Source organism: Babylonia areolata, chromosome 31 (genome assembly GCF_041734735.1).
Source record: "Babylonia areolata isolate BAREFJ2019XMU chromosome 31, ASM4173473v1, whole genome shotgun sequence".
In the NCBI taxonomy this organism is placed as follows: domain Eukaryota; kingdom Metazoa; phylum Mollusca; class Gastropoda; order Neogastropoda; family Buccinidae; genus Babylonia; species Babylonia areolata.
The window spans coordinates 1,713,429-1,729,062 of record NC_134906.1 but is presented as its reverse complement, the minus strand read 5'-3'; the positions used below and the strand labels follow the sequence as shown (position 1 = coordinate 1,729,062).

Below are 15,634 nucleotides of genomic sequence, written 5' to 3'. Positions count from 1 at the left end.
TAAATAAAGTATGTTCACACAAAACTGTTTTCCAGTGGTTCGAAACTTTCGTATGTGTCTGTGCTAGAAACCTAAAGTGCTGTATAAGGTGCAGCATCTTTTAAAATCAAGTATGAAGAATGTCTATACATACGTCTACCAGAAAATGAAAATGTCTTCAGAAGAGAGTTATACCAGTCAGTATAATCACAACCATAATTATTAAAATGAACATTGTACATCTTCGGCTTAACCAACAAAGACTTTATCTCAACAACAGTTGTCACTGTTTATCATTTTTCATCTCAGTATACTGTGCACAGCCTATTTAGATAGCAAAATAAGACAAAAACCCCATGTAAAAACAAGACAAAAACCACATATATATATATCTGAAACCCAAGACAAAAAGCACATACATATACAAAACAAAAACCACATATACATCTGAAACCAATACAAGAAAAACCCAATAACACTCAAAACCAAAACAAGACACACCCAACAATATGCTGAACCTTCTAAATGACAAAAAAACAAAAACCACACGATCCCCTAACCCTTCACTATGTTATGCTAATCTTAAAACCTCAACAAAACATTAACATACAGGATTTTGAAAAACAACAGAGGAGAAATAGTAAAGAAATTTCCAATATAGAATTTCCAAACAGGGAATTATTCCAAAAACTTGCAATATCTCTCCATGGGTCATTGTTTTGGTTGATTATAGTTGGCTTACTGTGCATTAAGTTAGTGAAACAAGTCCAGAAACAAAAACATTTTTAGTGTACAACAAATCTAAACATGCAAAGTGTTGATAAACATTAAAATGTTCATTTATACTCACCTGCACATCTGTTCAATTAAACAACTTTTTATTCCATTTTCAAAATAAAATGAGCAAATCACATTTCACATAAAATCCATCACATGTTCCAACACATACAATTCTTTCATTACTGTACATTCAAAATATCTGAAATATTGGTGTTAATCATCAACTGTCCACAAACCATGTTTTGCCACGCAGACATTTCCATGTCATGCAGATATTACAGATAGTTGGTTACATCATGCTGTTTCATAAAATAAGTGCACAATAATATTGCCATATGTTTATGCATCTGCCATATAAACATGAATAACATTAATACAGCCATATGCTTTATGGAACAATTTTGCCATATGCTTTATGCAAGTAACCAATAACATGAATGCTACAGCTTTAAACTAAAATGTTAAAAAAAAAAGAGAGGAAAAACAGAAATAGTTATGAAAACTACAATGTTAATTTGAACTGTTGAAAAATGTTTAAAAAAACCCAACTAAATTATGTAAATATTTATTGGAAAGCTGGAAACTTGTGGCAAAGTTTCTATTGAGAAAGCAAAAGAAGGATGTAATACTGGGGCCAAAATGAGGAGTAAACCATAAAACGTTATGTTCATTAAGGCTGAACTACTCTGTGAAACATCAGCATCATGAAAGTTTCCCTCATCACACTGCATTTTGTCATGACACTGAATCATCAAGAAATTTATGTGGTCTTCAGCAGTGTCTTGATGTCTGCAGCTTAATTTTTATTCAAATTTTCAACAGATGTGGTGCAGTGTGTATCGTCAGTCTGCAACTTTTGATCAAATTTTTCTTCATGAGATAAAGTTATCTTATCTCCTAAAAATGTCATCAATAACAAACCAGCCATATGTTCACAACACTATCTGATAAAAATCACCACATTCGGCATGGGTAAGAGTATTTACATGCTATATGGATTTCTGATTTGACATTTTGTTGACATTTTAAAAATATGGTCTTTTCCCCAACCCTTTATCTAACTCAGTTTAAATATTAAGACATGCACTGGACTTGACCACAAACTGTTCAGGATTTCAAAATCAGTGACAACCACCCATTTGACGGGCCACAACGTGGTGTAACTGACTGATGTGAAAAATGAACAACTGACAAGTCTGGCATCTTGCATTTAAGTACTGGATTTCGTAAAGCACTTTCAGCATGCTTCGACTTGTATGACAACGATTCATAAAAATGGTCTATAATTAGGTAGCATGGAACTGTTCCATCAGGCAGGACGAGGTGTTGGGTGATGGCTTTATGCTTCTGTTGCATGCACCTATTTTCATGATGTTCATGTTTCACTGTCTAAAAAAAATATGGGTGTTAGCAATGGTTGGGGAACCACACAATCTATCAACACTGTAAAGCATATATGATGAGAAAATAGTCTTGAGCAACAAATGTAACAAAGAACAGAATATCTCCTGTAATATTTAGCACATTTGAATACAAACACACACACATTCACACATACACTCTGTCAAGCTGGCCAAAGTATCATATTAGCACACTGTAAAGGCAAGCATTCAGCAAAAATGGTTTTCTCAAAATGTCAGCACCTCCAGTCTAAGCACCCTGATGATTGTAATTTTGATCTGCTAAAAGGATTCAGTCGCAGCAAAGTTTTTCAGGGTCATCGTTGGACTGATGGAGTTTTTCACAACCATGGATTTCTTCTTCCCCATCCTGTTCTTTTTTGTTTTCTTCAACCTAAAGAAAGAATAAATGCACTTTTTTTTTCTTTAAATTTTTTTTTATTTTATTGTACTCTGCTGAATAACTTTCTTGACACAACAGATTTCTCTGAGTGAAATTCAGACTCTTTCCCCAGGGACAGCATATCACTAATATGGGAGGAGAAATCTACTTCCCTCCCCTCACCCCTCCTAATTCCATCAGCTATTTCAAAACCTAGTGGGCATATTGCGAGAGCTTGTCTACACCTTCATGTCATTTTCCTGTCATGTCATCAAACTGTTCTGAGAACAAAGGTCTGCAGATGGGTACTGGGTTCATGCGAAAGTTTTTCCCTTCATATTTTTTGTTTTTGACATTATTGTAAGAAGGGGGTTGGGATGCTGGGTTTATACAAGTGTTTTTATCTTTATTTTTATTATTATTATTAATCTTTTTAACACAATATTATGATCAGGGATTTGGGGAACTGGTTGAAAGCAAAAGTCTTTCCCTCCTCCTCTTTTTTTTTGTTTTTGTTTTTTTGTTTGTTTTTGTTTGCAACAGTGTTATGGCTAGGTGATTGGGTGAATGCAGACTGCATCCTACACCTTCATTTTCAACACTGAACAACAAACTCAATCCCGTAAGTAAGAGGCTATGTACATACACACGTGAGGTGTGACCCTGCCCTATGACTTGGCTGCAGCTTTCACCTGAGCCTCCTGGAACTGATGCTGGAGTTTGGTCAGAGCGTCTCTGTGCTCCTCCTGCTTCTTCTCCAGTTCCTTGATATTTCCGTCGTAACGTTTCCTGACATCAAGTACATTCATATCATTAAACATCTTAATATTCATGTTATTTTACAAAGTGTGTGTGTGTGTGTGTGTGTGTGTGTGTGTGTGTGTGTGGAGGGTTTGGGGACTTGGGTGTTTGTGTGGGAAATGTACCCGCTGTGTTGTGTTACTTGCTTGTGTGTAATTAGCTTTACGCATTGCTTTTTTATCTTTTGTCCAACATTTGTCATGTTGTGAGTGTGTTGGACTTGGCTGTTGGCTGAGATATTGTGAAGGGTGAGTGACAAGTCAGTGGATGCACAATTTAGTTTCCAAATGGATGAATAAAGATCCATTGTACTGTATTGTATTTTATGCCGTCCATCTAACACAGTGAAGATGATACTTCTGTCAAATGTTTCATCACGTACATGCAGTCCATCTAACACAGTGAAGATGATACTTCTGTTGTAACATTTCAGTCCATCTAACACAGTGAAGATGATACTTCTGTTGTAACATTTCAGTCCATCTAACACAGTGAAGATGATACTTCTGTTGTAACATTTCCAGCACATCAAGTACATGCCTATCTAATGCAGTGAAGATGATACTTCTGTTGTAACATTTCAGTCCATCTAACACAGTGAAGATGATACTTCTGTCATAATGTTTCCTGCACATCAAGTACATGCTGTCCATCTAACACAGTGAAGATGATACTTCTGTCGCAACGTTTCCTGCACATCAAGTACATGCTGTCCATCTAACACAGTGAAGATGATACTTCTGTTGTAACGTTTCCAGCACATCAAGTACATGCCGTCCATCTAACACAGTGAAGAAGATAGTTGTTTCGTAACGTTTTCTGCACATCACGTACATGCTGTCCATCTAACACAGTGAAGATGATACTTCTGTCGTAACGTTTCCTGCACATCAAGTACATGCTGTCCATCTAACACAGTGAAGATGATACTTCTGTCATAACGTTTCCTGCACATCAAGTACATGCTGTCTATCCGACGCGGTGAAGACATTTAGAGTGGCGGCCTCTTAGTAATGCACCCAACTAGGAAGCAAGTGTCCACAGGTTCAAATCCCGCACTGGACATGGATTTTGACTCCCCTCTCCACTACACCCTGAGTGGTGTTCTGTGTGCTAGTCTTTTACATCAGATGATAATCTGGTGTCCCATATGCGCATGCACTTTGAATACATAACCCACGGCATCAAATGGGTTGTCCCTGGCAAAACTCTGCAGAAAAAAAAAAAAATTAGAGACAGGAAGAAGAAAAAAACAAAGGGGTGGATGGGGGAAGGGGGGTCCAGAGGTGGTTTAATTGAAATGCATACTGAACCCTGCACCAAGCACTACTTGGGCACTGAAATCTGTTTCATTAAAATAGTTTCCACATATGCAGCAACTGCAAGCAAAGGGAACTAACTTCAACAGTACATCTCGCTGTGTCCACATGTCTGTTTGGAAGAAAGACTGGTTGATTTCAGTGTATGTTATTTTTGACTCACTTGTGTAAACAAAGTGAGTCTATGTTTTAACCCGGTGTTCGGTTGTCTGTGTGTGTGTGTGTGTGTGTGTGTGTGTGTGTGTGTGTGTGTGTCCGTGTGTGTGTGTGTGTCTCCGTGGTAAACTTTAACATTGACATTTTCTCTGCAAATACTATGTCAGTTGACACCAAATTAGGCATAAAAATAGGAAAAATTCAGTTTTTTTCCAGTCATCTTGTTTAAAACAATATTGCACCCCCCCCCCCCCAAAAAAAAAATGAAGCCTAATTATATGCAAACTGCATTTACTGTTATATTTATATTTTTTGTATTCTCTAAACTTGGCACTTTGATCTGATATTCTGACCCAACAACAAGAGCAGTCATTATTATCATTTTTTGTTCAAACAGGAACTTCTTTTGCTAAGCATGGAAGTTATATTTATTTTGCAAACGTTTTGGTGCAGACAGTAAAAAAGGGAAATTACTCTGTAATTACTGCTAGGGGACTTAATTCGCTTTAAACTGATCTTTCTCATCTTAAACATTAAATTTTGAAATTATACACAATACATAAAAAGCTTGGATTTTTTTCCAGTATATCACAAGTGAATCTTGAAGGCCTTGCCTCTCTTGTCTGCATTGAAATGGCAGAGAAGCCAACAGAGGCTGTAGACTTCCTGGGGTTGAATGGGTCACACCAAAACAACGTAAAACAAAGAGGATTTTTTTCTTCTTTTTCAATCCAGTATACCAAAATGAAAATCCTTGTAATAAGGAAATCCTCCCACTTCAAAAGCTATCTTAACAGATTATTCAATGAAGAGGAAGAAGATGAGAGGAAAGCAATATGACCACAAAAAACAACAGCAAACAAACAAAAAAAACAAGAGGCAAAGCCTTCAAGACTCACTTGTGCTTCACGCTTTATCCAGTAATCATGAGGAGAAAAAAAAAAGGAGATAAAAAAAAAAAAATATATATATATATATATATAAAAAAAAGTGTTCTGTAATAAATGTGATCTATAAAACAAGCCTGGGTGAAAAAAAAAAAAGAAGAAAAAAAAGGCATGCGAGCAGGATTGAAGCATGCATGTTCAGTTCGAAACAGGCTGACTAATCCCCACTGCTGCAGCGCACCTGACGTCATTTGCCCAAACTGAATATTTAAAACAATGTTATTGTTTTCTTCTTCATGCGATAAATAAATGTCATTGGATGTAATAACACCGTTTAAATAATGTTTTTTGCGTGTTTTATTATATCTCGATTATTCTTTTACTTCAGCAGTAAAAGAAGATGTTGCCATTGCTTCAAGCACATCGCAAGACATAGTAGATCTCTAAATCTGCACGAACCAGTCTACAACAGGCTGAAAGAAATGATCAATTCAATTTTATCTTTTATGTTCATCCCAGTTAATTCAGTGTCCACTTTAGAATATTCATATGCAGTGTAGTTAGTATCACTGTATGTGTTCTGTCCAGAACTTGTATTTATTTCCTTTCAATTGTGAATGAGAAAAATGAGGTCATGCCGTCTTCTTACCAAACACAAGCTACCTTCTAGAAACTCGGTGGGAAGCAGGTTTTAGAATTTTCAAATTTCGGACCGAATCTCAATGAAATGCTGCTTAATTTGGGAGACTTACATTACAACCTATTATTGGTATGACTGTGAAGATTTTTTTCAAACTATGTTTAAGCCAAATTTGGCATTGGCAGACCAAGTATTTCCAGAGAAAATGGCAATGTTAAAGTTTACCACAGACACACAGGCATACACACACACACAGATGACCGAACACTGGGTTATAACACAGACTCACTTTGTTTACACAAGTAAAAAAAAGTTCACTTACAATTCCCCGTTGATGTAATCCATGCGTTTCTGCACAGTGCTGCGGGCCTCACTGAGATCCTGTTTCACCAGAACCGGCCCAACCAGCTTGTACACATTGGTGCTCTCCTCAAGGAGGTCCAATTCCTGTGGCAACACCATTCTAAATTGTTTTTAATTGAAAAATAAGCAATTTACAGGAGGCTCTGAGGGCCTTCTGTCCCCACCCCACCCCACCTCCTTTATAGCACGACACACAGAAAATGTAGACAAAACACAGAAGATAACAGAAGAGTTGTTGCAGCAAAGCAGTTTGAGGTGCAGCCATAGATTTCATTTTGGCTTTTGTGTGTGTGTGTGTGTGTGTGTGTGTGTGTGTGTGTGTGTGTGTGTGTGTGTGTGTGTGTGTGTGATTGTGGTTCATTTTGATGTTGTCTTATCCCCCCCCAACCCCCCCCCCCCCCCCAAAAAAAAAATAAAAAAAAATCTGCATTCTGATCTGTTAATGAGTAGCATTTTTTTAAAAATAAGAGAAAATGCAGGCATTTTATTTGGAACTGCTGACACTGAACAGGTTTCCAAACACAGGTATGTGGCCATATATCTCATGTGAGTACAAGTATGACCACATCTATATTAATTATTATACATCAAGTGTGTAAATGCAAAGTATCAAATGAGCTCTGCATCTCCAGCACTGGTCTGTACATCCACTCTAAACCTTAGGATATGACAGCCAAGGTACATGAACACATTACTGTGTCAAGAAAGCTCAGCCACGGTTTGTGAACATGTTACTTTTTCATAAAAAGTTCAACCAAGGTTTCTGTGCATATCACTCAGCCATAAAAGTTCAACCCAGCTTTCTACTCATATTACCCTGACAACTTTTATGTTTCTAATTTGCATACACATTTCTCATGATCAACTTTGTTTCCACCTCCTATATCACTCTTAACTCTTAACACCACCAGGCACCACTGACAGTACATTTCCATATCTTTAAAACCTAAGTGGCTAAAACAAGGAAAAATACAAGCTTTACAACTTCAAGTAATATTGTCACATCATTAAAGGAAAAAAAAGTTCAAGTGATTAAATGCCCAACTTGCTATGTGGTACACATTTTGCTCACAAACCACCTGGCTTTACAGCACTTTAAGGCTTTACAGCACTTCATATCTGTAATTTGAAGTGTAAGACTTTATACTGCATCATATATCTCCATTACCAGTGAAAAATTTTTACTGCTTCATCTGTGACAGTGTCTACAGACTCCAATATACCACATAAAGAATAAAAAACACTACTACCCAATTCAATCCACCTCTGACCACTGCAATCAGAGGGCACAATATCTTTGTACTCACTGAACGCTAGTGATATTGTAGCGAAACATGGACTGAATAAAACAAAAAATACCTACTGCTCTCTAATTGACTGACAACATCGAACATACACGGGTCTCCCACGGTAACAAAAATACAGCAGGCTAGCGTGTCAATTGCCTGCCTGCAACAAATTGGAATGATTCAGTTTTTCAATTGCATTCAAGTTTCTTGCATCAGTCGACATATTTTCTCCAACACGCCAACATCCTGTTGATGAATCTGTTAGGTATTACATGCGCACTTTCAGATCACCAAGCTGGGATTGCAGATTAACATGCATGTGTGAACTTATCAATAACTGAATGGTCTGACACTATGAGACGCACATTGCTTGACCTTTGGGGACAGCAAAAAGTCCAATATTCACCCACCTGTGCAAATCGAGCCTGAACGCCTTATGGAATGGCTTACCAATTAAACATACCGATTAATCCTTCTTTTTTTCTGTTTGTTGATATGTCTTTTGTTGTCTTTAGCGTGCTGACATTTGCACCGAATCGTGGTCATTGACTCACGTGCGAGTTGCTATATAATTCCTCTTCCATGCCAAACCGTGTTGTCTCGATAATCCCATCTCGCAATCCACGGAAACATGATTTATGCCATCAACCAACATCCAAAGTTATCCTGATTTAGCTGCTTGGTCATATGAGTTATTTGCTGACTTTAAGGCACTAGAAAACCACACTAAGACCCCTATTAACGACACATAATGGTTATCGCGGTGCAAGTGAGGAGTGCCAGAGTGGGCTACGCCTCTACTCCTCACAAGTCAGCGCACTGAATTCTCTTATGCTATGAGACACAAACGAAGTGTAGGTACGAAACTGATGTCACCGGCGGCATGAAAGGTACACCACCTTTGACAATTATGTTTAATTGATGCTAATGGTGGTGGGATGGATGATGTTGTGTGTGTGTTGGGTGTCCATTTGGTTGTGGTGGTGTATAAAGTGTACTCTACATTTTATTATTTATATCCAGCACCAGGCCCGTGAATTAACATACATGTAATTATTCAGGTTAATTGTGCAACAGCACACTAAAGAGCATCTTCAGTCAGTACTCAAGGGGGTCCCGTCTCGACCCATTTACCCACAGCACATCGCAATCACTTAAGGGTAGGAGGATCAGGCAGGGCAAAACCATCCGTATTGAAACCAGCGGTTGTTCATCAGACCTCATTCGGCTATCCATTCCTCACTGACGCTGGTAAGCTTCCTACTTGGCATGTTATTTCAATTTCCACTATCTTTACTCAACTGGTTGTCGAAGGCCTTGGTGTTGGTTCTATGGGGAAGGCGCATTGGGCTCCTTTTCTCAGCGAGTGCTTGTGCGTAAACGCATGTCGGTGGTTCGCGCTCTTGAACTCAAATAGGCTCCTCAGGACATATATGATTGTCCTAGTCCTGCCTGTGAAAAGCGGTTTTAGTTGGTCTGGACATGTGATATGCTGCGATTAGATGAAGGAATATACATAGGTTACACGGACTTGCCGTTCCCATTTCGCTTATGAAGCAGACCTGATTTAGATCATTCTTTGATACGGGATAATTCTTTTTCAATGGTGGTACAGCTGTGGACAGCTTTACATAGTCAGACAGTTGCCTCATGTGTGTAGACTCTGGGCATGGAGTTGAGCCATGTGTGTGTGCCATGTGCATGATTGCTTTTGTGTGTTTAGAGGTGTTGTGAGATCGTCCGTGTTTGTTGATGGGACTTGTGGGGACGGTCAATTGTCTTCATTTCTTGGATATATATATTGTGAGCATTTTATACTTTTTGTAGTGTATCCTAGGCCCAGGTTCGAAAAATCTTACCTTGCTTTCTTGTTCATCAAAGGTAATTGTACATTGCTGCACTGGTGAGGGGGGATGATCCTAGAGATGGCCTAGACACTTTTACAAGATATTCAAAAACCTCTTCTGCCCGTTTCACAAACATCCGGTCTCATCTTTAAAAACCTAAAAGCATAATAAAATAAAAAAGATAAAAATCTGAGCGTAACTTTCTGGTTGAAGCTGTTTGTACAGCTATTCTGGCCCCATCATAAAACAGCGCAATTTTTTTTGTGGAATTGTGGCGTGAGTGTACTAGCTACAGACTGCATTCTATCAGAAGCTTGTTCTGTTGTTCCACAATGATTTCAATCAAACCACTTTGGTGCAATCATGGGATGTGGTCACCGGAGGTGCTTCTGTGCAGGTAGATGGTTCAGCTCAAAGTGCAAGGGTTCCTTAGTCAATCACATTCTAGCTTGCCAGAACGTTCTACAGCATCTTCCGCAAGTGCACAAAGGCTGTTTTGTGTAGTTTTTCAGCTTTAGCGAGTTTATAAGGTCGCGATTTAGGAGCCTGCACAGTTGATGGACGTCACATCTTGGCTGATTCGATGTTCGATTTCGACTCAGCGACATGGTTGACAACTGGCCCAAAATCAAGACATCTTGCCATCCCTATTATTTGTGTAAATGTTGTGTTGCGGTCCGTCCAACCCTCAGACGTTGTATTTGACACACTCACAATCCAATATCCGTGACACCCCAAAGCACATGCAAAACCACACAAACATAACCACAAACCTCTTACTCAGACCCCGACGAAATCACACTGCATTGCATAGCGCTGCGCTTCACCTGTAGAGTTCATCCTTTACGTCAAGTATAACTTAACAACCGCCCGCACCACACAAAACAACACACACAACAACACCACAACAAACAAAAAAAAATATACATAAAATTACTTTTGATATATTTTTATACAGTGGGTGACAACAATACAACACATCATTTCGAGTAGCTCAGTCCACCACAGACACAACACAGAACAGATACAGAGCTCTATTGATTGGCGAAGAGGTGGGAAAAAGATCTATGACAGGAACTTGTTGCTCAGTCTATTGAAGTTGGAAAAGCCCACATTAATTTGTATGGGTCTGTCAGACCCACGATGTATGAATAGGGGGTAAGCTCTGGATTCCTTCTTTAGCGAGTGTGGGTCTGTGAGACCCACAAAATATGGATAAGTGGGAAAATAACCAAGTACGGTGAAGGTTAAAAAGATCTATTTCATGGGCACAACAAATTATAAAAACTTAAACTTTTTAAAAATCCAGATGACTGAATATAAACCGAGAGTATATCATTATCTGAGTCACAATTTATAGAACCATGTGCTGACATCATATAATATAGCTTCATATGCTGTCAACTTTGAAGGTGAATGAAGGACTTCTATACATGTCATCATCAATACCTCTCCATAACCAGGTACATACACAATGTATTCTGGTTCATCAGTGACAATGTGCAGCACATTCGCAATATTACCATCAATATAAGTAACTAAATAAGCTAACAACTACCACCCAGATTCAAACCAACCTCTTTGACCAGCGTGTTTTCATTCAGTTGGGCATCAAGTTTCTGTCTCACTGTTACAGCTAGATGCATATCTGTAAGGAAAACAGAAAGACAATTGGCAACTTGAATAAAACAAAATATAACCATACTGTCTCTAAACTTACAAAAATCAGCGATACAATTACGGAGGAAAGATGTTGTCCTGGCAACAAAAAATACCTCCAATTGCAGCGGAAATATGCTGTCCTGACAACAAAACTGTGGCAATGGATGCCAGTACCTTTGTCACAGTGCATGTCAAGTATCTCATGTCAACATCAGTCTGCACTATATTTCTCTCCAACACACCACAAACATCAACTTGTTGATGAATCTGTTATGGTTGGTACATGCTGGGCACTTTTCATGATCCACCAAGCTCTGGGGTGGATTGCAGGATCTTAAACATGCATGTGTGATCTTCTGAATACAAATATACATAAAGTGGGTTCTGACACTATTGCAGATCTGCACATCTGATGACCTTGGAGACAGAAAAAATCTCCAAAATTCACCCACCTGGTGTACAAAAATCAGGAATCAAACTCAGAACGCCTATGTGAGAATACAGTGCTCTAACCATTCAAACACAACCATTAACCTTCTTTCTTTTCCTGGTTCAGAGTTCATGATACATGTCAGTCTCTTGTTATGCTCAATGTTTCAGCGATGTTGAACATTTGCACCGAACTGGATGGTCATGGTGACTGCACAGTGAAAGCAGAGTTGCTATGATCAACAATTCCTCTTCCCCAGGTGCAGGCACCATGAAATTGCTTGATAACTTCAAACAATCTCTCTGTAAGATATTAGATAATACCATCAACAAACATTTGTTCACAAATTCACCGAGCTATGTCTTTTGAAACTGGACACCACCACCATCTGTGACAAATCTATAGTGCTAGTAGATGCTATGGTGTGTGTGTGTGTGTGTGTGTTGTGTGTGTGTAAAGTGCCTTAATTTTATTGACTTGTTTAGCTCATGCATCAGACCTGTGAATTACACATACATGTATATTAAGAATTCAATGTTCACATCCTTTGTCAACAGCCACACTTAAAGGGGATGTAGGGAGTGTGGGGATTCAGGCAGTGTATGCAAAGAAATAGTATGAAACCAGCATGTCTGTTTGTTCACTGAGAAATACCTACATTCTGCATATATTTCCCTTCACTGTATCTTAATGTTTACCTACTGTGCCTTTGTTATTTTATCTAATTTTTATATTCATGTTTTACTCAAACTTAGGATATTTTACGGTCATGGCCTGATCAGTGCTCTGGGTTTATGCAAAGGTCTGGCAACTGGACTCCTTTTTCCAGCAGATGTGGTGTAGTGTGTATACGGATGTCTGCTTGATCTGACACCTTGAAGCTGAAACTGAGAAAAAGCATAACCTTGCGAGAAACAGCTATAGGATTTCCCTGAGCTCCCTTGCATTACAGTGATGAAATTTAATCTGTATCATTTATCTCAAACTGGTTGTTGTGACATGTCTGCTAGTGCTACACATTTATGATGTAAGGATCATCATATACATCAGACACCAACTGGGACTCAGTGCTCAAGTTACAACATTTTCACTTGAGTATGTCATGACCCCCTGGTTTCGTATTCATTCATTGTGTAATAAATTCTTTTTAATGTGCGTGTGTACATGCGTGTGTGGACAGACACATACATATGGGTGCATGTACTTGCGCATGTGTGTGTGTGATGGGTGCATGTACTTGCGCATGTGTGTGTGTGTTATTCTGTTTTGTTGTTTGTAGTTAGTATTTATCTGGCCTTTGTAGCTTGGTGTTTAGTGTCCAATTTTCCTTCTTTCTTGGATATATATATTTTTTTTCTTTGTGTAGCTTTTTTTTTGTTATTGTTATCCCTAGGGCTGGGTGGAAAAATGCTTGTACCATTGCTTATCACTGTTCATCAGCGAACGTGTGAACATGTGTACATTGCAGCACTTGGTGAGTGGTCTTGTCGGCTGACAGTCCAGAGCAGATCTAAGTACACTTTTTCACAAAATAATGTCCAAAAACCTTCTGCAGTTTCACACCATGCCGGTTCTTTTAAAAACCTTAAAAAGATAAAAAATAAGAATAAAAATTATAGACGGTAGGTCCTTTAGACGGAGCGTGTGTGTTCGGAGAAGGCTGTTGTGTTACAGCTATTTCTATGCCACACTCAAACACAGCGCAAATTTCTGTTTCTGTGAAAGAATAGTGGACGATGAGTGTACTCACACCACAGAAACTAACATTCATCGAAAAGAAGGGCTTTGTTCTGTTCTGTTGTGGCCACGATATCGCATTTCGAGATCAAACCCTTTGTGGGTGTCAACCACTCGAGAGAGAGTGTCACTGTGAGTGTGACTGTCTGTGCAGGAGGATGGTTTCGAAGCAAAAGTTAGCAAAAAGCTTTACCTTTTTGTACAATCTGAAACTTTTCTAGCTCTGCCTGAACACGTTTCTGCACACCCTCTGTCATCTTTGCTCTGAAGAGTTTGCACAAAGGTCTTTTGTCGCTAGTTTCAGTTCGATTTACGCTGGCGGTTCTGATCAACGGTGCAGGGGATTTACGGAGCAGTGCACAGAATATGATGACGTCACTAAATCGTCTGCTTCTGGGATGGTTTCGATTTTCTCAGCGACAGTTTTGACAGTTACAGCCCAAAATCAAGACTTTTCACACCCCTGATTATTTTTCAAATGTTCCATTGTTGCCAGGTCCAGTCCAACCCACTCAGAACGTTTATATTTGAACTTTATCTTTTCACCATATCCATGATATGAACGGAAACAGCACCAAAAGGCACACTGACCAGCACACTCACACACACACCAAAACAGAAACAAGCAAACAGAAACCCGACATCTTGACTGCAAGACACTGTACAGAAAGATCATGATGTCTGCATGGTTGTCACAGCCGTGTCGTTTGACTGCTTCAAGCCCAGATACAGTACGTAGTTTCATGCCTGTGACTCAACCAAGTATAACTTCAAGTTCAACAGCCCCCCAGCAACCCCCCCCACCCCGAAAAACAAAAAAACAACAACCAAAAAAAAACAAAAAAACAACAACAAAAACCCATTACTTTTTCATATTGCTTGTTACTAAGTGGGTGAAGAGACAGACAAGATATGGGAAGAAATGCTTAGCGAGTTCAGTCTTCAGTCTCTCACTCTCTCAGTAAACAAACAGAAACAGACACAAGGAATTTCCCCTGAGCCAAATATAATTATTAAGACAAAAAGAAAAAAAAGGTTTTTTTCCATTCACTCTTTTCACCTCCAAAGAAATTATTAAAAAAAAAAACACAACAGGAACAAATGTCTTGACTGTCACAAGTCAATTCTCTCTTGCACAACTTGATCCAATCCAGGATCGCCTCAGTCCTAGGCCGGCCAGTTAGTTTACTCACAGTAGTGTCAAGTCAATGTCCACCCCACTCACTCGTGGGAAACTCGGGCACCTTCTCCTCGGTGAACATTCCAGTTCCACAAAGTCCCTCCACTGACTCCGTGGCCGGTCAACATGGAGCCCTGATAACACTTTTTCCATGTTTTTAGCTCTTGGCACACTCCATTTAAATTATTCCTTCCGACACACTGAACGAGCATCCAACTAATCCTCTTTAATGTTCCTCCTTCATTTACTGCTCCCTTATTTTATTTTCTTATATTTGCTATTCTTTCACACCACTCATGCATTTATACTATTTTCCAATTAGCCATACAATATTCATTTATGAGTCGCTAGTCTTATAAATTACACTGAAAAGTATTAATTTATCAAAAACCAACATCAACACAGCAAAACTACTAAATTCTCAAACTATTCAATCAGTTAAATTTCGAATAAAATAATCCAGCAACCAATCATTGAATAAACTATAAATAAAAACTTTTTTTTTTTCCCACCTGATGTTTGGAACAGTCAAGGCACACAGACCACATCATCCGAGCGCTGATGCATTCAGACTGCACACACACACATGAACATGCACAGCTCACGCTTCACCCACACTTACCACGTGCAAAACATTTTCACATTCAGCGGACAGGTATTTTAAATGTACAACAAATTTTTCGTTCTTCCTCTGGCCACAGGCATTCGAAACTCACTCTGTCACATTGCTGTCATCGGGTGAGCTTATGAAAATGTCACTTGCCTTCTGGGCGCGTCAGTGT

The 15,634-nt window shown here is 38.9% G+C and overlaps 1 protein-coding gene across 2 annotated transcripts; it reads right to left on the bottom strand.

Annotated features, from left to right (window-relative positions):
• Window positions 1–152: 152 nt before the first annotated feature.
• LOC143275907 (prefoldin subunit 6-like) lies at window positions 153–14,046 on the bottom strand. 2 transcript variants are annotated; one of them, XM_076580232.1, is made up of 5 exons: window positions 13,866–14,046; window positions 11,421–11,491; window positions 6,667–6,791; window positions 3,234–3,330; window positions 153–2,553 (listed from the first exon to the last, which is right to left on the bottom strand). In XM_076580232.1, the coding sequence occupies exons 1-5, from the start codon at window positions 13,927–13,929 to the stop codon at window positions 2,452–2,454; spliced, it is 459 nt and encodes a 152-aa protein (XP_076436347.1). In that variant the 5' UTR covers window positions 13,930–14,046; the 3' UTR covers window positions 153–2,451. The 2 variants fall into 2 exon arrangements, with proteins under 2 accessions (XP_076436347.1, XP_076436348.1); XM_076580233.1 differs by having other exon boundaries at window positions 153–3,330; window positions 13,866–14,044.
• Window positions 14,047–15,634: the final 1,588 nt, after the last annotated feature.